The sequence below is a fragment of the Anomaloglossus baeobatrachus genome, chromosome 6 (genome assembly GCF_048569485.1).
Source record: "Anomaloglossus baeobatrachus isolate aAnoBae1 chromosome 6, aAnoBae1.hap1, whole genome shotgun sequence".
NCBI lineage: Eukaryota > Metazoa > Chordata > Amphibia > Anura > Aromobatidae > Anomaloglossus > Anomaloglossus baeobatrachus.
In genome coordinates, this window is record NC_134358.1 from 121,571,985 (window position 1) to 121,590,687 (window position 18,703).

General features: G+C 43.2%; 2 protein-coding genes across 5 annotated transcripts in view; one reads left to right on the forward strand and one right to left on the reverse strand.

Annotated features, from left to right (window-relative positions):
* Positions 1-443: 443 nt before the first annotated feature.
* Positions 444-3,603, forward strand: CRH (corticotropin releasing hormone). The gene is made up of 2 exons (XM_075353224.1): positions 444-786; positions 2,582-3,603. Exon 2 carries the CDS (start codon positions 2,630-2,632, stop codon positions 3,107-3,109), a length of 480 nt encoding a protein of 159 aa, XP_075209339.1. The 5' UTR covers positions 444-786; positions 2,582-2,629; the 3' UTR covers positions 3,110-3,603.
* TRIM55 (tripartite motif containing 55) overlaps positions 3,506-18,703 on the reverse strand; it is a 227,787-nt gene continuing 212,589 nt past the window's right edge. Inside the window, exon 10 of one of the 4 annotated variants that reach the window (XM_075353219.1) lies at positions 3,506-4,585. In XM_075353219.1, the coding sequence (XP_075209334.1) occupies positions 4,463-4,585 (123 nt within the window). In that variant the 3' untranslated portion in view covers positions 3,506-4,462. Of the gene's footprint in view, positions 4,586-7,924; positions 9,249-18,703 lie in introns of those variants that run through there. The other 3 variants (XM_075353223.1, XM_075353220.1, XM_075353222.1) reach the window with 3 other exon arrangements.

Genomic DNA, 18,703 nt, shown 5'->3' on the forward strand with positions numbered 1-18,703 from the left:
ACATAGTTGTGAGTTGCATTCACAGTTATGTGCACACTTGGGAGCTGCTTATATGTCTATATACTGTATGTCTTTATATGCAACTTCCAAGTGTGCTTATAACCAGTGTGTGACTTTGCATTAGAGCAAATCACAGATTAGAGGGGAACATCCTTTTTAGTTATACAATCCTAGAAATAGTAAAGTGATTTTGCATTTACCTTCTTCACCATACTCCCCCATCATTATGTGCACGGGAGGTGAGTGATTCTAGTGGGGACAGCTATAGTGGAGGGTCACTGGCTGTAGCTGAACACACTTGAGAAATTTCATTCAAGTTTTTTTGTCAATGGGAGACTTGTGAATTTCCCTTCCACTCCAGGCGTCACTGACGTCACCCAAAAGGCGATAAATATCTGGCAAGATAATTGGATGCGAGATTCATTGTTGTGATCGCAGAACTCTGCCCATTGCTCCGAGGATCCATTATTTATTCAGTAGAGGATCAGCACGCAATAGTTGTCAAGAAAGCGTCAGCTTATTAGGCAAGAGCTGCGTGATCGTGGAAGAGGCTCTGAGCTATAAAATCCGGCACCAAAGGTTCTAGTGTAAGGGATTCACCACATCCAGACATGTCCTCATAGGAAGAGACAGGGGACCACAGAGGGGACCACAGCGGCACAGAGGGGACCACAGAGGACAGCGAGGGGACCACAGAGGGGAGCACCGCGGCACAGAGGACCCCAGCTCCGACCTCCCGTCCATGCTGTGATCCTGCCCATCCACATCAGGACCGTCAGTGAGCGAGTAAGTGCAACTCTGCGGACTCCAACCCCGGGCTGACCCGAGCTGTATCTGCACAAATGTCTCTAGTGATCGCAGCATCTGACAGTGCAGAGAAGTCAGCTCCGAGCAGCATGAGATGTGCCATATGATTGACATGTCATATAGATCCTTCCTCAGATATGTGCATTATACTTAATGTCTTCACTCTCCTCATTGCTAAGTGCTATAATATCTTATATACATTTATTCTGATACTGCATAAGATCTGGTATGTCCACAGCACCTCTCATATATCAGGTTTTATTACCAAGTGACATCATTTTTGATCTCAGATCATCCCATATGATCAGATATCTCAAAATCACCTTTATATGTAATTTTTTCCACAATATTAAGTGGTAGAATTACTTCTTTGCCTTGATACCTCTTATACTGTCACAAATCTCGAGTTTACTCTTGATATATATATATATATATATATATATATATATATATATATATATATATATATATGTATATATATATATGTGTGTGTTCGTGTGTATGTGTGTGTGTGTATATATATGTATATATATATGCACACACACACACACACACACACCCCTCTCATATGATCACATTGCTTCTAATACGTTAACTTTGGTATTACTAGATGATATAAACTTTGCTTTACTTTGATAGCTCCCATATAGTCTGATACCTGGACATTACCATTAATATATTAGTTTTTCCCTATTATTAAGTGGTATATTATTTGATTTACATTTTATTTCTGATGTGATCACATTACCCCTAATATATTATTTTTCTTCCATTATTAAGTGATATATTATTTGATTTACATTTTACTTCTCATATGATCACATTACCCCTAATATATTAATTTTCTTCCATTATTAAGTGGTATATGATTTGATTTACATTATAACTCTGATATGATCACATTACCCCTAATATATTATTTTTTTTCCATTATTAACTGGTGTATTATTTGCTTTACATCTTACCTCTAATATGATCACACTACTCCTAATATATTATTATATTTTTTTTTTTCTATTAATGTCATCTATTATTTGATTTATATTTTACCTTTCATATGATGATGACATATCTCCTCATTACCCACAAATATATATTTTCCCATTAGTAGATTGTAGAACTTTCCACTACATTGGCCTCCATACTTCTCATACCTTCACATATCATCCCATTGTCCCTGTTGCATTTAGCTCCTTTTTATTGTCTTCCCATGTGACACTTCCAGGATTTCTCCTCATTCCTCCTAGGATCTGATAGTTTTGCAGTGATAAATAGCTGCAGGTGATCAGTGTCCTGATCAGGTCTCCTGCTGTCATTTTCCAGGTGAAGGTTTAGAGTTCGGATTATACTTATAGAGTTCGGAATATACTTATAGAGTTCGGGATATACTTATAGAGTTCGGAATCTACTTATAGAGTTGGGAATATACTTATAGAGTTCGGAATAGATTTATAGAGTTCGGCATATACTTATGCTACTTTCTTCAGACATTAGACAGCAGTTACCCCTGCACTTAGTGACACTGTGTTGGTAATGTCACGACATGCTGTGACAGTAGTGACATAGGTGCAGTACTGATGTTTGGAAGGACACACACTTCTTCTGGAGCTCTTGATCTGCTGTGATAGTTCTCTTTGTGTGAGTGTTTTGGGTTGGGAGTTTCAGCACCTTGGACAGCTGACTCCAGAACTCCAGTGTTGTCTGTGCTTTGTCTCCCCCTCTGCCTTTCCTCCCCTCCTCTGCATCTTCTCACTTATTCCCCCTCTTATTTCAGGTCTCCCCTGCAGGTCTTTTCCGTTACAGATTCGGTTTTCAGAGGAACATGAAGTTCCAGGTCTGGGTGTGTATGGGGATCCTCTTGGTCGCCCTCCTTCCCTGCCAAGATTGCAGAGCCTTCAGCAAACCTCCAACCTCTTCTGCAGGGGCTCCCCTGTCTGAGTATCAGCCCTATTTACTTCGGATGGGAGAAGAATATTTCATCCGTCTTGGGAACCTCCACAAATATCCCCCCAATTCCTTAGTAGGAGCAGGCCGCCTCCCTGAAGCTTCCTCCAGTAACTTTGTCAGGGCTTTGCAGCAATGGCAGCAGCAGGGGCTGAGAGCTGGGATCCTGGAAGGAGCAGATTCCCCATACAGCACTCAGGAGGAACCTACAGAAAGAGGCAAAAGATCAGAAGAGCCTCCTATATCCTTGGATCTCACTTTCCATCTGCTTCGGGAGGTCTTGGAAATGGCCAGAGCTGAGCAGATAGCCCAGCAGGCTCACAGCAACAGGAAACTGATGGACATTATTGGGAAATAACCCACTGTCACCAACCAAAGAGTTTCCTGCATCTAGCACAAACTATACAGTATGATGTACCATTGTGCTGCCCTGATACCATGTGTTTATTTTTCTATAGCTTCAGACATAGAAGATGCATCCATAACCCCTTGGGTGCCTGTGGGGCCAGCAAGACAAAGCAATGCTCTGCTGCTAGTCCCCAGGTGAGAGCCTGTTTATCAGCATGCACTGGGAGACAGATGTAATTTGTAATTTATTTTTATTTGGGGGGGTTACTTTTGTAATATATGAAAATCCTTAGGAAATACCAGGTTGGGAATAGTCTGTACAATCTGATCTAGCCAAGCAAACATCTATTGGACCTGTTGGGTTTCCTATGGGAAGTGAAAGAAAAAATAATTTGCTGTAATTTATTTTGCATCAAAAGTTTATTGTATACATTTCCATAATAAAAAACATCTTTTCAGAGCTTGCACAACATTGGTGTGTAAACATAATGTTTAATATCTATATTTTTAATAAAATCTGCAAAGCTTGATCTGTCCATATTAATTTATTGGGGAATATGCATATAGTAAGTAGACAGAGAGATGGTCCTGACTTGGTTTTTGGAGCAAATGGAAAATACAGTGAATAGATGGAGCTAAGTCTAATATTAAGGAATGAGACAATAAAACAATAGAATTTTGGTGGTGACCAAAGAAAAACAATGAAGTGATATTAAATCACATTGTGCACCTTATATGCCTGTAAATGCTCTAACAAGCTGTCAGAATCAGACCATTTTCCAAACCTGCCATTGTACAGTTGACCACATCATTTGCAGAATTTCAAGATATGTGATATATGACACATGTAGTAGATATGGATTTATCTGTGGCTTTTTTTATGACTATATCATGGTGACTTACATTATTTTTCAGTCATTATACCATAAAATAAACAGCAGACACCAAGGGTTACTGTGCTTCTTGGAAATTAACCCCTTGAGGTACCAAGACACTTGAATGTAACTTTAGGTATTTCAAGTAGTGGGAAAAAAAAAGAATAAGACAGCACTTGATGCACACTGACACATACATATAATCATACTACCCTGCTGATATTGAGGGGGTACAAAGCAGCATGGGTGGAATTATCAAAGTAGTGTTTGGACCCCAATGTGAAGTCTATTAGATTTCTATGGTATTTATTTTATGGAAAGTAATTGATATTGGGAAGCCTGGTGTCATCAGTGTGATGGATCAGTGTAGGAGTAGATAAAGGCAGAGACAACTGTGATAACTAACGATCATTCACTGAAGGGGTTAAACTTGGGGGGGTGTTCATCCTGGTGCTGGAGACAAATGAAGGGTTCCCACAATCAGACGGTCATTCGGGTACTGTATTGAGCCAGGAGAAAGAGAAAACATGGCGTGAAGTGTCTGTGTTGCCGGACTGATTAGATTCTGTAGTCCCTTGAGCATCTTCTTGGACTAATGTCTCAGACCCAGTCTGCAAGAAAAATAGCTTATATGAGATAAAAGATGGTGACATTTACGTGGAGACGGCCGCATATCAGACTCATTTCTTCTATAATACCAGGAGAAGGTAATAAATGACTGACACTATTTTATTAAAGAGGTTCCATGTTTTAAATATTTACTGTTCATGTTTTATAGATGCTGGTAAATTAAAGGACCATTGGCAAGGGCTTCCTTTTAGGTGTACAGAGGAACTACATAATAAGTACTTTTCAGCATTACTAGCTATGCTACAAAAATTACATTTGTAAGATACAAGAGAAAATAATGTAATGAATTTTAGTGGTGGGAGAACGTGATAGTCACTGCTCGTTACTCGATCGAGCATTGGGTTGCGCTGACGTAACTCGAGTGCCGAGTATAATGGAAGTCAATGGGAAACTCAAGCATTTTCAAGCTCCTATGCTCAAGGCTCGATCAAGTAATCAGCAGTGGCGACTACATTCCCCCATCACTAGTAATGATCAATGTCTACTGAATGATGTAGGGAGTTGTTTCTGCCAAGTTCAATTCAATACAGCCCAGTGATGGACAAAGACAGAAGAGGCCCCTGTGGAAGAACAGTATATGGGTCCTTTACAGTCCAATATCTCATCATAATGCACAATTCCTCCTACTTTGCAGTTGGACATGGGTCTCCTTAGGCCTCAGGCCGCTGTGTGGCTGCACGGGTTGCACCAAAGGTATGGCCGCTTCTGATACAGCCATTGTTTCTATAAGGTTTGTTTCACATTGCATTTTTACCTATGTTCAGTGGTCGCGTCAGGGCTTTCATCCGAACACCCTTGCAAAATGGGTTTTGGATGCATGCGCCGACGGGGCCGTTGACTATAATGGAGCAGACGGAGTCAGCATGTGCACCATTTTAGGGCATATATGCTTTCTGCAGGCGGACACCAGGACGTAGCAGACTATGTCTGGGTGTCCACCTGCAGAAAGCATATACTCCCGAAAGTGGTGCAAGACAGAGCACATGCTGACTCTGTCTGCTCCATTATAGTCATTGGCCCCTTCGGCGCATGCTTTTGAAACCTGTTTTGCAAGGGTGTTCAGATGGAAAACCCGACAAGACCACTGAACATAGGTAAAAACGCAATGTGAAGGAGCACTAACTTGTGCTGATGAGGCTAAGGTACCCCTCTAATATCTCATTAAAAGGGGGAAATGATGAAAGAACCAATAGTTTCCAATGGGAACAGTTTTGCAGCCAACGGCATGGGTTGTGATGAGACAAGCCTGTGCCAGACAAAACATTTTGCATGCACAAAGTACACAAAATTGTCCTTAGCTGTATTTGGCTAAGGTATAAAAACAAGCACATGAAAATGCAGCCTAATAAGACTATGCAGGGGAGCACTGTATTATTTTAGGCTGTATATGTTCCATATATTAGCACTTCTAGGTGCATGCTTAGCTATAGGGGTAAAATGAATGATTAAGACTATGTGCACATTAAGTATTTGGGCAGAAATTTCTGCACCATTTCTGCATCTCCTGGCAGGAAAAACGCACTATTAAAAACATGCGTTTTCAGTGCGTTTTTTATGTCTTTTTATATACATTTTTGGTGCAGATTTTTGCCACTCATTAGTATGAGTAAAATTTGCAACAAAATTGCTAAAAGAATTGAAAGACCCAGATTTAAATCTGCTCCAAATCTGCAATGAAAAAATAAGCAATGTGTGCATGAGACTTCAGGGGTCTAATTCACTTTGCAGGGATCTGGAAACTGTGACAAATCTGGGCAGAAAAAAAGCAATAAATCTGCAACGTGTGCACAGGTCCTTACATAGCTTTGTTCACTCTTCTGAATGAGTAGTGGTAGTACCTTGTGTTACAGGAGAGTAGTACTGTTATTATGCAGTATATGTACAGTGTCATCCTGTGGCGGCAGGACCATAAATGGAAAATGTGAAAATTAAATTCTAATACATAGTTCCCACAGTTCTAAAAGTGTAGCATAAATAAACGTTTACTAGATGATCTGTAACTGAAAGACCTGATCATCCATTGGGCCGGCTACACACTAAATACTCTGCTTATTGCTATTGACTGAAAGCTCGGATGAACGTACGGTAAATATTTTTTTTTGTTGGAAGAATCTATTGCTGGAAGCCTCTGTCAGAAGTGTATATGAAGCAGGAATAAAAGGATCAGGCATGATGAATTCCATCCTGCTTCCTTACCCGTCCATCTGTCAGGAATCACATTAGATCATCGACCAATCCTACTAAAATCACCAGATTTGGCGAACATTTATCTTACGTATATTTATTTAGTCAAATATGTAAATTATAAAATGGGTGATGAGCAAACTGTTCTAATTTAAAGGGCACCTGTCAGCTGATTCATGCTGCTGAAACCACGGGCAGCATACATTAAAGCATGGCTGTGCAATTGCAGCCAGATATCATTTTTTTCTGAAATACTTTGGCATTTTAGAGACAATTTAGTTTGATAGTAAGCTGCAGCAAAGGAGGAACTTGGCACAAATTGTTCAAGAAATAACTTTATTGGAAAATCATTAAATTCAGAAGGATCCGCTGTACATAGCTAAGGACCTGACGCGTTTGCGGCATAGAAACTGTCCTTAATCATATGATATCAAATGTAGTGATGAGACTAGTACTTTATCGAAAATTCATTAAAACCAAAAGGATCTGCTGTACATAGCTAAAAAGCTGACGCGTTTCTAGTGTAGAAACTGCCCTTTGGGCATGCTCACACGAGCGCATGACTCGGATGAGTGCAATGCAAGAAAATCTCACATTGCTCTCTGACCAATGTTAATTAATGAGGGAGAGCAGATGGTCAGTTTTTTTGTCATCCACATTCTGGATGAGTGAAAAGTCACAGCATGCTGTGATTGTCAGCGAGAGACGTGCTACTCGCACCCATACAAGTCTATGGGTGCGAGTGAAACATCAAACTGCACTTGGTTGGCGATAATCACATCAGCTGACAATGGAAGAAATGGGGAGATTAATTCCGCCCTCTCCTCCACAGCTGAGATCTGATCACAGGATAGGATCACATTTGCATGACACTCGTCTCACACTGGCAGCACAGGGGGAGCCGAAGGTCATTAGCATATCACATCTGATGCACTCGCATCAGATGCCATACCATCCTGTGAATCCAGCCTTGATCACAGGATATCAAATGTAACCACAACCTATAAAAAGACTCTGGAATCTAAATATTGATATTCAAACAAGTAGAAATTTATTGTTACAAAAAGTGCTCGTGCAAACTATTACATAAAATTCATTATACTTTAGGATGACATTTGGAGTATTGGGAGGGATGTACCGTATAACCGCACTAAAGGGGATCGTGCAAATCCGGTGATAACTATACTTTCTGGACCGGTTAGCCTACAATGATGTCCTATATATAGATGGACATATATAAATAGGCATTTCTGACGACATAGAAATTTCAATACCTGGGGCTTGGGGTATATATAATAAGATTTTACTGATGGCTGCTATTGATTCGGTTACCATAAAGTCTATTGCATCAAGTGGAAATACCTCTCGTAGCCACAATGATCAAAGTCAGTCCATACCACATAAAGCTTCTCATGTAATAAGTATGGACATAGTTACCCACATCAATAGCCTCCATCAACTGTTATCCCCCATAGATAAATCTATTTACCTGTAGTCATATTGAGTAGTAAAGGTCCTGTATAGTAACACCGATTGCACTTGCCCCAACCTCGACGCGCGTTTCACCGCACTGCCGGTTTCATCAGGAGGTATGTGCCATGCTTGCTGTAGTTACTTTATATAGCACCCATGATTCGATCCAGGTGTGGATTTAACTCATCCGCCATTTCAGCATATGTAATCAGGTGACGCGCATCCTGTGCGCAGGCCGCACCTCAAGCGCGTCATGCATCACATGACCGCGAGTTATGCAACGTAATACAAAGTCTATATGGAGAGCCGGATGAGTCATCCAAGTGCACATTCCCCATCCGGTATCTGGGCGCACGTGACTGCGTGATGTGCATCCTGTGCGCGAGTCGCTAGTCGAGCGTGTCATCCGTCACATGGCCGCGGTCATGTGGCCAGCGAACGCACAACACGGAGCCGGCACAGAAGACCGGATGTGTCATCCGGTCTCCATGTCAACTCTCTCTGTCAGCGAGTCACGCCCAGGAATTGCACAGCGCACCCAGCCAATGCGTCCCCCCGGAACCGGTTAGTATCTGGATCGGATCATGTATAATAAATCATATGTTATAGTAATGGACATTGAATAGTAACATTTAACATTAGCTTGGAGATCTTTGCATACAAATACACACACTGTGCAAGGGTCATCACATATATGATCATATAAACAATAACATTATTCATATCAGAACATAATTTACCTATAATGACATAAACCATCCTCGTATACATCATAATTATATACATACAGATATAAATTCTCATATTCTGATAGACATTCATGAAGTAATGAGTACATTAGTCTCAAATATTACTGTTTCATAACTTTCTTCATTCATGTAAGCTTGTATTTTTGTACTATTGTTCATATTTCACATGTGATGAGTCCATATATTCCGAATACTAGTTATTCATTATCAATGTCCATTGTCATTGTGGTGCTATAAACTGGAACACAAACAAAACAAGAAGGAAAAGAACAGGGAAAATTAAAATTCTGTATAATGAAAAGGTGTATATTATTAAAATTCGCGCTATACAGGCAAGAAGGGCTTGTAGCTCAAGGATTCATTCAACCCCTTTGGGGTCATAGTGTCAAGCACCACTATCCATTTGGTTTCTTTTTCCAAAAGTTCATTTTTATAATTTCCACCCCTGGCTCCCAGACTCACATGATCGATACCTTTTACTTTAAAGCTAGTGGGGTTGCATTTATGGTGGGTAAAAAAATGCCTTGGTATGGTTTTTAGTTCTTTTATATCTTTGCATCCTTTGGCATTAATAATGTCTCGGATGTGCTCCAGAGTACGTACCTTCAGCTGTCTCGTAGTCATGCCAATATATATCATATTGCATGAACAACTTGCATGGTAAATCACCATTTCGGTTTTACAGGTTATATTGAATGTGATAGAATAGCTTTTTGTATTTCCCGTATTCTCAAAGGTGGTACATCTTTGCACATATTTACATGCCGAGCAGTTCCCACATTTAAAACATCCCCACTTAGGTCCCTTTTGGCTAAATGGGTTGCTAATTGAAGGGACATAGTGACTACGGGTCAATATGTCTTTTAGATTTTTTGATCTGCGCCAGGTCATTGACGGGTGCAATGTCAAATGCCTGGCCAGATCATTATCCGCCAGAAGGATCTGCCAGTGTTTTTGAAAAATTGTTTTAATATCATGCCATCGGCTATTAAATTCCGTGATAAATCTCACAGGTTGCAACTCCCTGTTTTTGTTTCGAGTTGTCAAGAGGGCTTCACGATTACTTTTTGCTGCTCTGATATATCCCAATCTGATGTTTTTGGGTTTATATCCTCTTTCAGCCAAGTTTCTACTCAGAAGTGAGGCTTGATTTTCAAAGTCTCCTGTTCTGGAGCATATTCTCCGCATCCGCAGAAATTGCCCTGAGGGTACTGCTCTTATAGTTTGGGGATGATGGGAAGAGGATGCATGCAGCAGTGTGTTTGTAGCCGTCTTCTTTCTAAATACATCCGTAATAATATGTCCCTCCTCATTTCTCATGATTTAAACATCCAGGAATTCCACCCTCCAATAATCATATTTAGATGTTAATTTGATATTTAAATCATTCCTGTTCAGATTTTGCAGAAAAGTCTCCAGGGATGTCTCAGAGCCCTGCCATACAAACAGAACATCGTCTATATATCTATACCATGAAACCACTGCATCAAACCCCTCTACGGACTGAACCACATCTCGCTCCCACAGCCCCAGGAAGAGATTAGCATATGAGGGCGCACAAGTCGCCCCCATTGCCACTCCCCGGAGCTGTAGGTAGTACCGATCTTTAAAAATAAAATAGTTATGGGTCAAAACAAAATGTAAAAGTTCCATAACAAATTCAAGATATGAATAATGTTATTGTTTATATGATCATATATGTGATGACCCTTGCACAGTGTGTGTATTTGTATGCAAAGATCTCCAAGCTAATGTTAAATGTTACTATTCAATGTCCATTACTATAACATATGATTTATTATACATGATCCGATCCAGATACTAACCGGTTCCGGGGGGACGCATTGGCTGGGTGCGCTGTGCAATTCCTGGGCGTGACTCGCTGACAGAGAGAGTTGACATGGAGACCGGATGACACATCCGGTCTTCTGTGCCGGCTCCGTGTTGTGCGTTCGCTGGCCACATGACCGCGGCCATGTGACGGATGACACGCTCGACTAGCGACTCGCGCACAGGATGCACATCACGCAGTCACGTGCGCCCAGATACCGGATGGGGAATGTGCACTTGGATGACTCATCCGGCTCTCCATATAGACTTTGTATTACGTTGCATAACTCGCGGTCATGTGATGCATGACGCGCTTGAGGTGCGGCCTGCGCACAGGATGCGCGTCACCTGATTACATATGCTGAAATGGCGGATGAGTTAAATCCACACCTGGATCGAATCATGGGTGCTATATAAAGTAACTACAGCAAGCATGGCACATACCTCCTGATGAAACCGGCAGTGCGGTGAAACGCGCGTCGAGGTTGGGGCAAGTGCAATCGGTGTTACTATACAGGACCTTTACTACTCAATATGACTACAGGTAAATAGATTTATCTATGGGGGATAACAGTTGATGGAGGCTATTGATGTGGGTAACTATGTCCATACTTATTACATGAGAAGCTTTATGTGGTATGGACTGACTTTGATCATTGTGGCTACGAGAGGTATTTCCACTTGATACAATAGATTTTATGGTAACCGAATCAATAGCAGCCATCAGTAAAATCTTATTATATATACCCCAAGCCCCAGGTATTGAAATTTCTATGTCGTCAGAAATGCCGATTTATATATGTCCATCTATATATAGGACATCATTGTAGGCTAACCGGTCCAGAAAGTATAGTTATCACCGGATTTGCACGATCCCCTTTAGTGCGGTTATACATCCCTCCCAATACTCCAAATGTCATCCTAAAGTATAATGAATTTTATGTAATAGTTTGCACGAGCACTTTTTGTAACAATAAATTTCTACTTGTTTGAATATCAATATTTAGATTCCAGAGTCTTTTTATAGGTTGTGATTGAATTATATCAGGAATCTGTCGTAGAAAATCAGAGGCCATGTATAGGTAATATAGGATATCAAATGTAGTTTGATGATCCACCCAAAGATAATAGGGAGAGACAATAATAATTTTTTTTTGGAAAACCATTAAACCAGATGGATCCAATGTACATAGCTAAAAATCTGATGAGTCTCTGGTGTAAAAACCGCCTTTAATCATAAGATCCACCCAATGATTCTATGGAGAGACCAGACTAGTCCAACACCAGCATCAGCCCTGGCTGGCTTATCTCAGCTCCCTTTAAGGTGATTAACATGTCTCTTTCTATAGAGAAACCTATAAGTAAAATAAAACAGTGAATCTAGCCAAGGGTGTGGTCAGACTAGTCTAGTATCTCTTCCCACGGTCCCCAGAACTTTAAACTTCACTATTTCTGAAAAGCTGGAACGTTTCAGAAGAAATATATCTCAGGCTTCATTCATGCAACCAGAGTCTGATTGGGGCAGCAAGAATTAACTGACAGTTCCCTTTAAAGGGAATTTGTCACTAGGTTTTTGCCATCTAATCTGAGAGCAGCATAACGTAGGGGCAGAGATCCTGATTCAAGCGATGTGTTACTTACTGGGCTGCTTAGTGTAGTTTTGATAAAATCACTGTTTAATCAGCAGTAGATTATTGCAGGACTATATTCATGAGCTCTGTATAAGGGGTACTTTGCACACTGCGACATCGCTAGCCGATGATAGCGATGCCGAGCGCGATAGTACCAGCCCCCGTCGCACATGCGATATCTTGTGATAGCTGCCGTAGCGAACGTTATCGCTACGGCAGCTTCACACGCACTTACCTGGTCGGTGACGTCGCTGTGACTGCCGAACAATCTCTCCTTCAAGGAGGAGGTGCGTTTGGTGTCACCGTGACGTCACCGCGGCGTCACTAATCGGCCGGCCAATAGAAGCGGAGGGGCGGAGATGAGCGGGATGTAAACATCCCGCCCACCTTCTCCCCTCCGCATTGCCGGCGGGCGCAGGTAAGGAGATGTTTGTCGCTCCTGCGGCTTCACACACAGCAATGCGTTGAGCTGCAGGAAAAACAAACAACATCGTACCTGCGGACGCACCGACATTATGAAAATGACCGACGTGACACAGATCACCGAATTTTGACTGTTTCACGCTCGTTCATCTTCTCTCCTAGGCTTTACACGTTGCGACGTCGTTACCGGCGCCGGATGTACGTCACTTTCGATTTGACCCCGACGATATCGCAGTAGCGATGTCGCAACGTGCAAAGTATCCTTAACTGCTAGATCTGCAGCAGAGAAAACATTGATTTCATCAAAATGACAGTAAACAGCTCAGTAAGTGACACATCGCTGGAATCAGGATCTCTGCCTCTACATTATGCTGCTCTCAGATGGGGAGAAAAAACCTGGTGACAGATTCCTTTTAACACCTTCATATATTTCAAGGTTATAGGTACAAGTAAAAAATACAGGCACATAATAGCTTGTTCTTGCAATTGTGTTTATGAACATTGTAAAAATATCATCCCAAACCTTCTTTGTGGGTTTACATACTTTAAATCCCATATTACAACAGCACTTACCATTGCCAATGTAAGCATTTTAATAAAATTATCTCTAATCTACTATATATATGAATTGTGTCATAAAAGTAACGGCAACCATGTTAGCTCAGATTGTATTATTAATCAAAAGGGAAGTTTAATTTTAAAACCATAGATGAAGAAATAAATATGATATGAAAAGCTCAGTGATTAATAAAGCCTCAAGCAATTATATAAGAAATACATAATTTTCCAAACACTATGCATTGTTACTGCTCACTATGTACACACACTGTATATCCTAATGAACAGGACTCAAAGTCATAACTTCACTCGTCAAGTTGATCTTCATATGTTGGGAAAAAAAACAAGGAAAGAGAAACAATGTACACAGATATTGAGAGGTCGAGTCCCCTCCCTGCTTCATACTATATGTGTTAAGGCGGCGTCACACGCTTCGATATATCATGCAATCGCCTGAGTGATCGCACCCGCCCCAGTCGTTTGTGCGTCACGGGCAATTCGTTGCCCGTGGCGCACAATGTCGTTAACCCCCGTCACACGTACTTACCTCCCTCATGACCTCGCTGTGGGCGGCGAACATCCTCTTCCTGAAAGGGGAGTGACGTGCGGCGTCACAGCGACGTCACACAGTGGCCGCCCAAAAGAAGCGGAGGGGCGGAGATGAGCGGGACGTAACATCCCGCCCACCTCCTTCCTTCCTCATTGCCGGTGGGACGCAGGTAAGCTGCAGTTCGTTGTTCCCGGGGTGTCACACGTAGCGATGTGTGCTGCCTCAGGAACAACGAACAACCGGAGCACAGAAGGAGGAACGACATTATGAAAATGAACGACGTGTCAACGATCAATGATAAGGTGAGTATTTTTGATCGTTAACAGTCGTTCAGACGTGTCACACGCCACGACATCTCTAACAATGCCGGATGTGCGTCACGGAATCCGTGACCCTGCCGACATATCGTTAGATATATCATAGCGTGTAACGCCGCCTTTAGGCAGCTTTAAGTAAATCCTTTTTTATTAGTTTCCTTTGGATAGTGATGGATTTAGTGCAATTTATTGATTAGTCCCATAATCTTGTCTTTTCTGGTTACTTTGTATAGTTTTGACTTTACTGAGTTAATAGGTAAAACAAAGAGGGGTATTGAAAATATTTTTAAGTGGGTTTTTTACAAATATATTACTAGTATATTATATATACTATGTGTAGTTTTCCATAAACCAAAAAAAGCTGGATAGAGAGATAAATAGATGGAGAATGAATAGACAAATAGATAATGCATACTCATACTTTAAGATGGAATTCGAAAAAGTCAATGTCTACTAGTTATTTTAGATAATACAGTATATCTTTCATATAATAACAAAAATAAGTTAGGCTCTTGTTATGGTCTTATATCCTAACTACAAAAAAAGTATTTATCTTGAACAATATACTAGATATAAAGAGGATGTTAAAGTGAATGTTTACCTTTTAACTTAAGGGGAACCTGTCATGTCCCCAATTGCTAATAATCTGCAGATAGTGATAATCTGCAGGATAATAGTGTTACAATGCTGTTTGGCTGTCTTAAGGTCCAGTCACACTAAGCAACTTACCAGCGATAGGGATCGCTGGTAAGTTGCTAGGAGGTTGCTGGTGAGATGTCACACTGCGACACTCCAGCGATCCCACCAGCAACCTGACCTGGCAGGGATCGCTGGAGCGTCGCTACACAAGTTGCTGGTGAGCTCACCAGCAACCAGTGACAAGCCCCCAGCACAGCGTGGAAGATGCTGCGCTTGGTAACTAAGGTAAATATCGGGTAACCAACCCGATATTTACCTTGGTTACCACCGCACGGAGCTACACGTGCAGAGAGCAGGGAGCAGCGCACACTGAGCGCTGGCTCCTTGCTCTCCTAGTTACAGCACACATCGGGTTAATTACCCGATGTGTGCTGCAGCTACATGTGCACAGAGCAGGGAGCAGCGCACAATGCTTAGCGCTGGTTCCTTGCTCTCCTAGTTACAGCACACATCGGGTTAATTAACCCGATGTGTGCTGCAGCTAAATGTGCACAGAGCAGGGAGCAGCGCACAATGCTTAGCGCTGGCTCCTTGCTCTCCTAGTTACAGCACACATCGGGTTAATTAACCCGATGTGTGCTGCAGCTACATGTGCACAGAGCAGGAGCCAGCACTGACAGTGAGAGTGGAGGAGACTGGTATCGAAGGTAAATATCGGGTAACCAAGGACAGGGCTTCTTGGTTACCCGATGTTTACATTGGTTACCAGCCTCCGCAGAAGCCGGCTCCTGCTGCCTGCACATTTAGTTGTTGCTGTCTCGCTGTCACACACAGCGATCTGTGCTTCACAGCGGGACAGCAACAACTAAAAAATGGCCCAGGACATTCAGCAACAACCAACGACCTCACAGCAGGGGCCAGGTTGTTGCTGGATGTCACACACAGCAACATCGCTAGCAACGTCACAAAAGTTGTTCGTTAGCAGCGATGTTGCTAGCGATGTTGCTTAGTGTGACGGGGCCTTTACTGAGAGCTTGTGTGGCGCCCCTGACCTGGTCAGGCACCACTGAGTACTGCACCCATGCTGGGTCAGTACAAAACAGGTAATCTCAGAGGCTGATTAGGGTGTGGACACACGGAACACGAATTAACCAGGAACACACACAGCTAGAGGGGACCCCTGAGCAGATTCAGGCTGGGGGCGTGTCCCCCACATACCAGCTAGTGGTGGGTGGTGTCACTGGGAACAGAGAGTTGTGCAGAGGCAGCCGAAGGAGTAGGAGTGGAGGAGTCGCGTCTGGAGGGCAGAGCAGTGGAGCAGGGCCCTTCCAGACACTGCACCGTTCGTGGCTGTGGGCGGGGGAGAATGGCTACCTTGCAGGGCCAACTGAAAACCACCTAGAGCCGGAGTGCTGAGAGGTGGCTGAGTAAAGGGACTGCCTGGTAGACCAGGCCCGCACGGGAAAACAGGTTCCCAGAGCAGGAACCCATTTACTAGGCCTGCTAAACCTGCCGGTGAGGGCACTGCATGCCCTTCACCAACCTACACAGAGTCCGCAGCTACAGCAGCAACGAGGGGCCCATAAGTGACAGAGAAGGCAAGCAGCCGGAATTACTTGGTCCACGCTGCCCGCAAACGGGCCAGAAAGGGGAGAACGGCGTATGCGACTTCCCTTTGTGATCCCAGCAAGACTTAAGGTCGGGGTCACCTCAAAACAAGAAAGGCTAGGAAGGCGAGTTAGCAGTCACCCCTACATCAGCCGAAGGGATACCTGGTTTCTCCTGGTTCACCGAAGCATCGCCCGGGTTAACTCACCCCTGCCATCTGAAAGTGAGTAAAAACCCTGAAAGACTTTGCTGTTTGTGTGTGAGTTCTTCTGCGACTTGTGGTACTTCACACTTACACTAGGCCCTGGGTCCAGCCTCACTCTCGGGAGGCCACAACAACTGACTGCATCTAACATCAGCCCCAGGCGTCCCCTAAAGTGCAGTGGCGGTCACCCTGACCGCAATTACCGAGAGTGGCGTCACAAATCCCCATAGAAGTTAACCTACCCGTGGCCAGAGGATTCCCTTTACACTGTGGCGTCCCCGAACAGGACCAGCGCACATGGGGCAGCACACATGACTACTAGGAGAATATAATCTTTATTCCTTCCAGGAGCTGACAGCTTTCAGTCATGGAGGTGTGCATTGTCCATTAGTAGTGGTGGGTCTAAGCACACCCCAGTATTTTGATTGACAGCTAATGCTGCACATATCCACTGCAGAGCAAGCTGTCAATCAAAGAGCAGGGCGTGCTTACAGTCAACAATCACAATGCTGTCTCACAAGAAGGTTTTTACAGACATCACCGACTGCCATGGTGACGTCAAGATCTGTAGAGACTACGGATTCTGGCTCTTTGCCTGGTAATATCTCTAATGTCTGTGATCAGCGCAGGCAGACACTGGAGTCGGCCCATACACCTGTAGTTCATAGGCAGGCTAGCAAGAGTTAAACTCTGCTAGGCGGCTTGTTGGTCATGTAATCACATGCTGTGGGGGAGCCAATAGCATTCGGTCCCATCCTATATATGCTGGCTGGACACTTCACTCAATGCCAGCTTTAGCTTCTCTACACTGGTCTGGTGAGGTGTTGTGATCCAGACTAAAGGCTGCTTTACACGTTACAATTACATATGCGATCTCGTATGCGATCGCACACGCCCCCATCGTATGTGCGGCATGTTCAATTTGTTGCCAGTGTCGCACAATCCCGTCACACGTACTTACCTTCCATACGACCTCGCTGTGGGCGGCGAACATCCACTTCCTGGAGTGGGTGGGACGTTCGGCGTCACAGCGATGTCACAAGGCAGCTGGCCAATAGAAGCGGAGGGGCGGAGATGAGCGGGACGTAAACTTCCCGCCCACCTCCTTCCTTCCGCGGTAAGCTGTGTTCATCGTTCCCGGGGTGTCACACACTGCGATGTGTGCTGCCTCGGGAACATTGAACAACCGGACGTTCAATTTTTAGAAATTGAACGACGTGCATGCTATCAACGGTTTTTCATTCAATCGCAATCGCACGTAGGTTTCACACACTACAATGTAACTAACAATGCTGGATATGTGTCACTTACGACGGGACCCCGCTGACACATCGTTAGATATATTGTAGCGTGTAAAGCCCACTTTACTGATGGCTGTAATATTGTTGTGTGCAGTTGTGGTGTTAGCTCTTGTTGTCCTTTTGTTGCTGCCTTACTTCTCTTGCTGTAGTCCTTAGCCTCTTGGTGTTTATTCTTGTGAGTTTGCAGTGTGTCTGTGTTTTATTTTTTGTCTCTTTGTCTTAATCTGTGTTGTCATCACACTCTGGTCTCTTCCTTCTGTGGGGGAGGTGAGGACAGGTTAGTTCTGGTCAATAGAATAGTAAGGCAAGGGACTCCGGCTTCTCCCCCATTAGGGGTAATCTGGAGGTTAGGGATAGCCTAAGGTTCCTTAGTGTGAGGGACAGTATAGGAACCCCCTTGTCCCTCGCTATCCTACAGTCACATCGAGACATGCTGTGAGTGATGACTGCTGCAGACGCTCCGTGAACACCTTGATGACTCAAAGCGCTCCGAAGAGGAAAAAAGAAAGTTTATGCTTTGAGTAAGGTGACTGGACTGCATTGTAACACTATAAATTTGCATATTAACCCTTTATCTGTAGGTTATCTGCTTCTAGGTACATGACAGGGATTCTTTCATTCTCTGGTTCAA

Bases quoted from the DNA above. Each gene is read 5' to 3' on its own strand.
- CRH (XM_075353224.1), top strand. From the start codon at position 2,630: ATGAAGTTCCAGGTCTGGGTGTGTATGGGGATCCTCTTGGTCGCCCTC.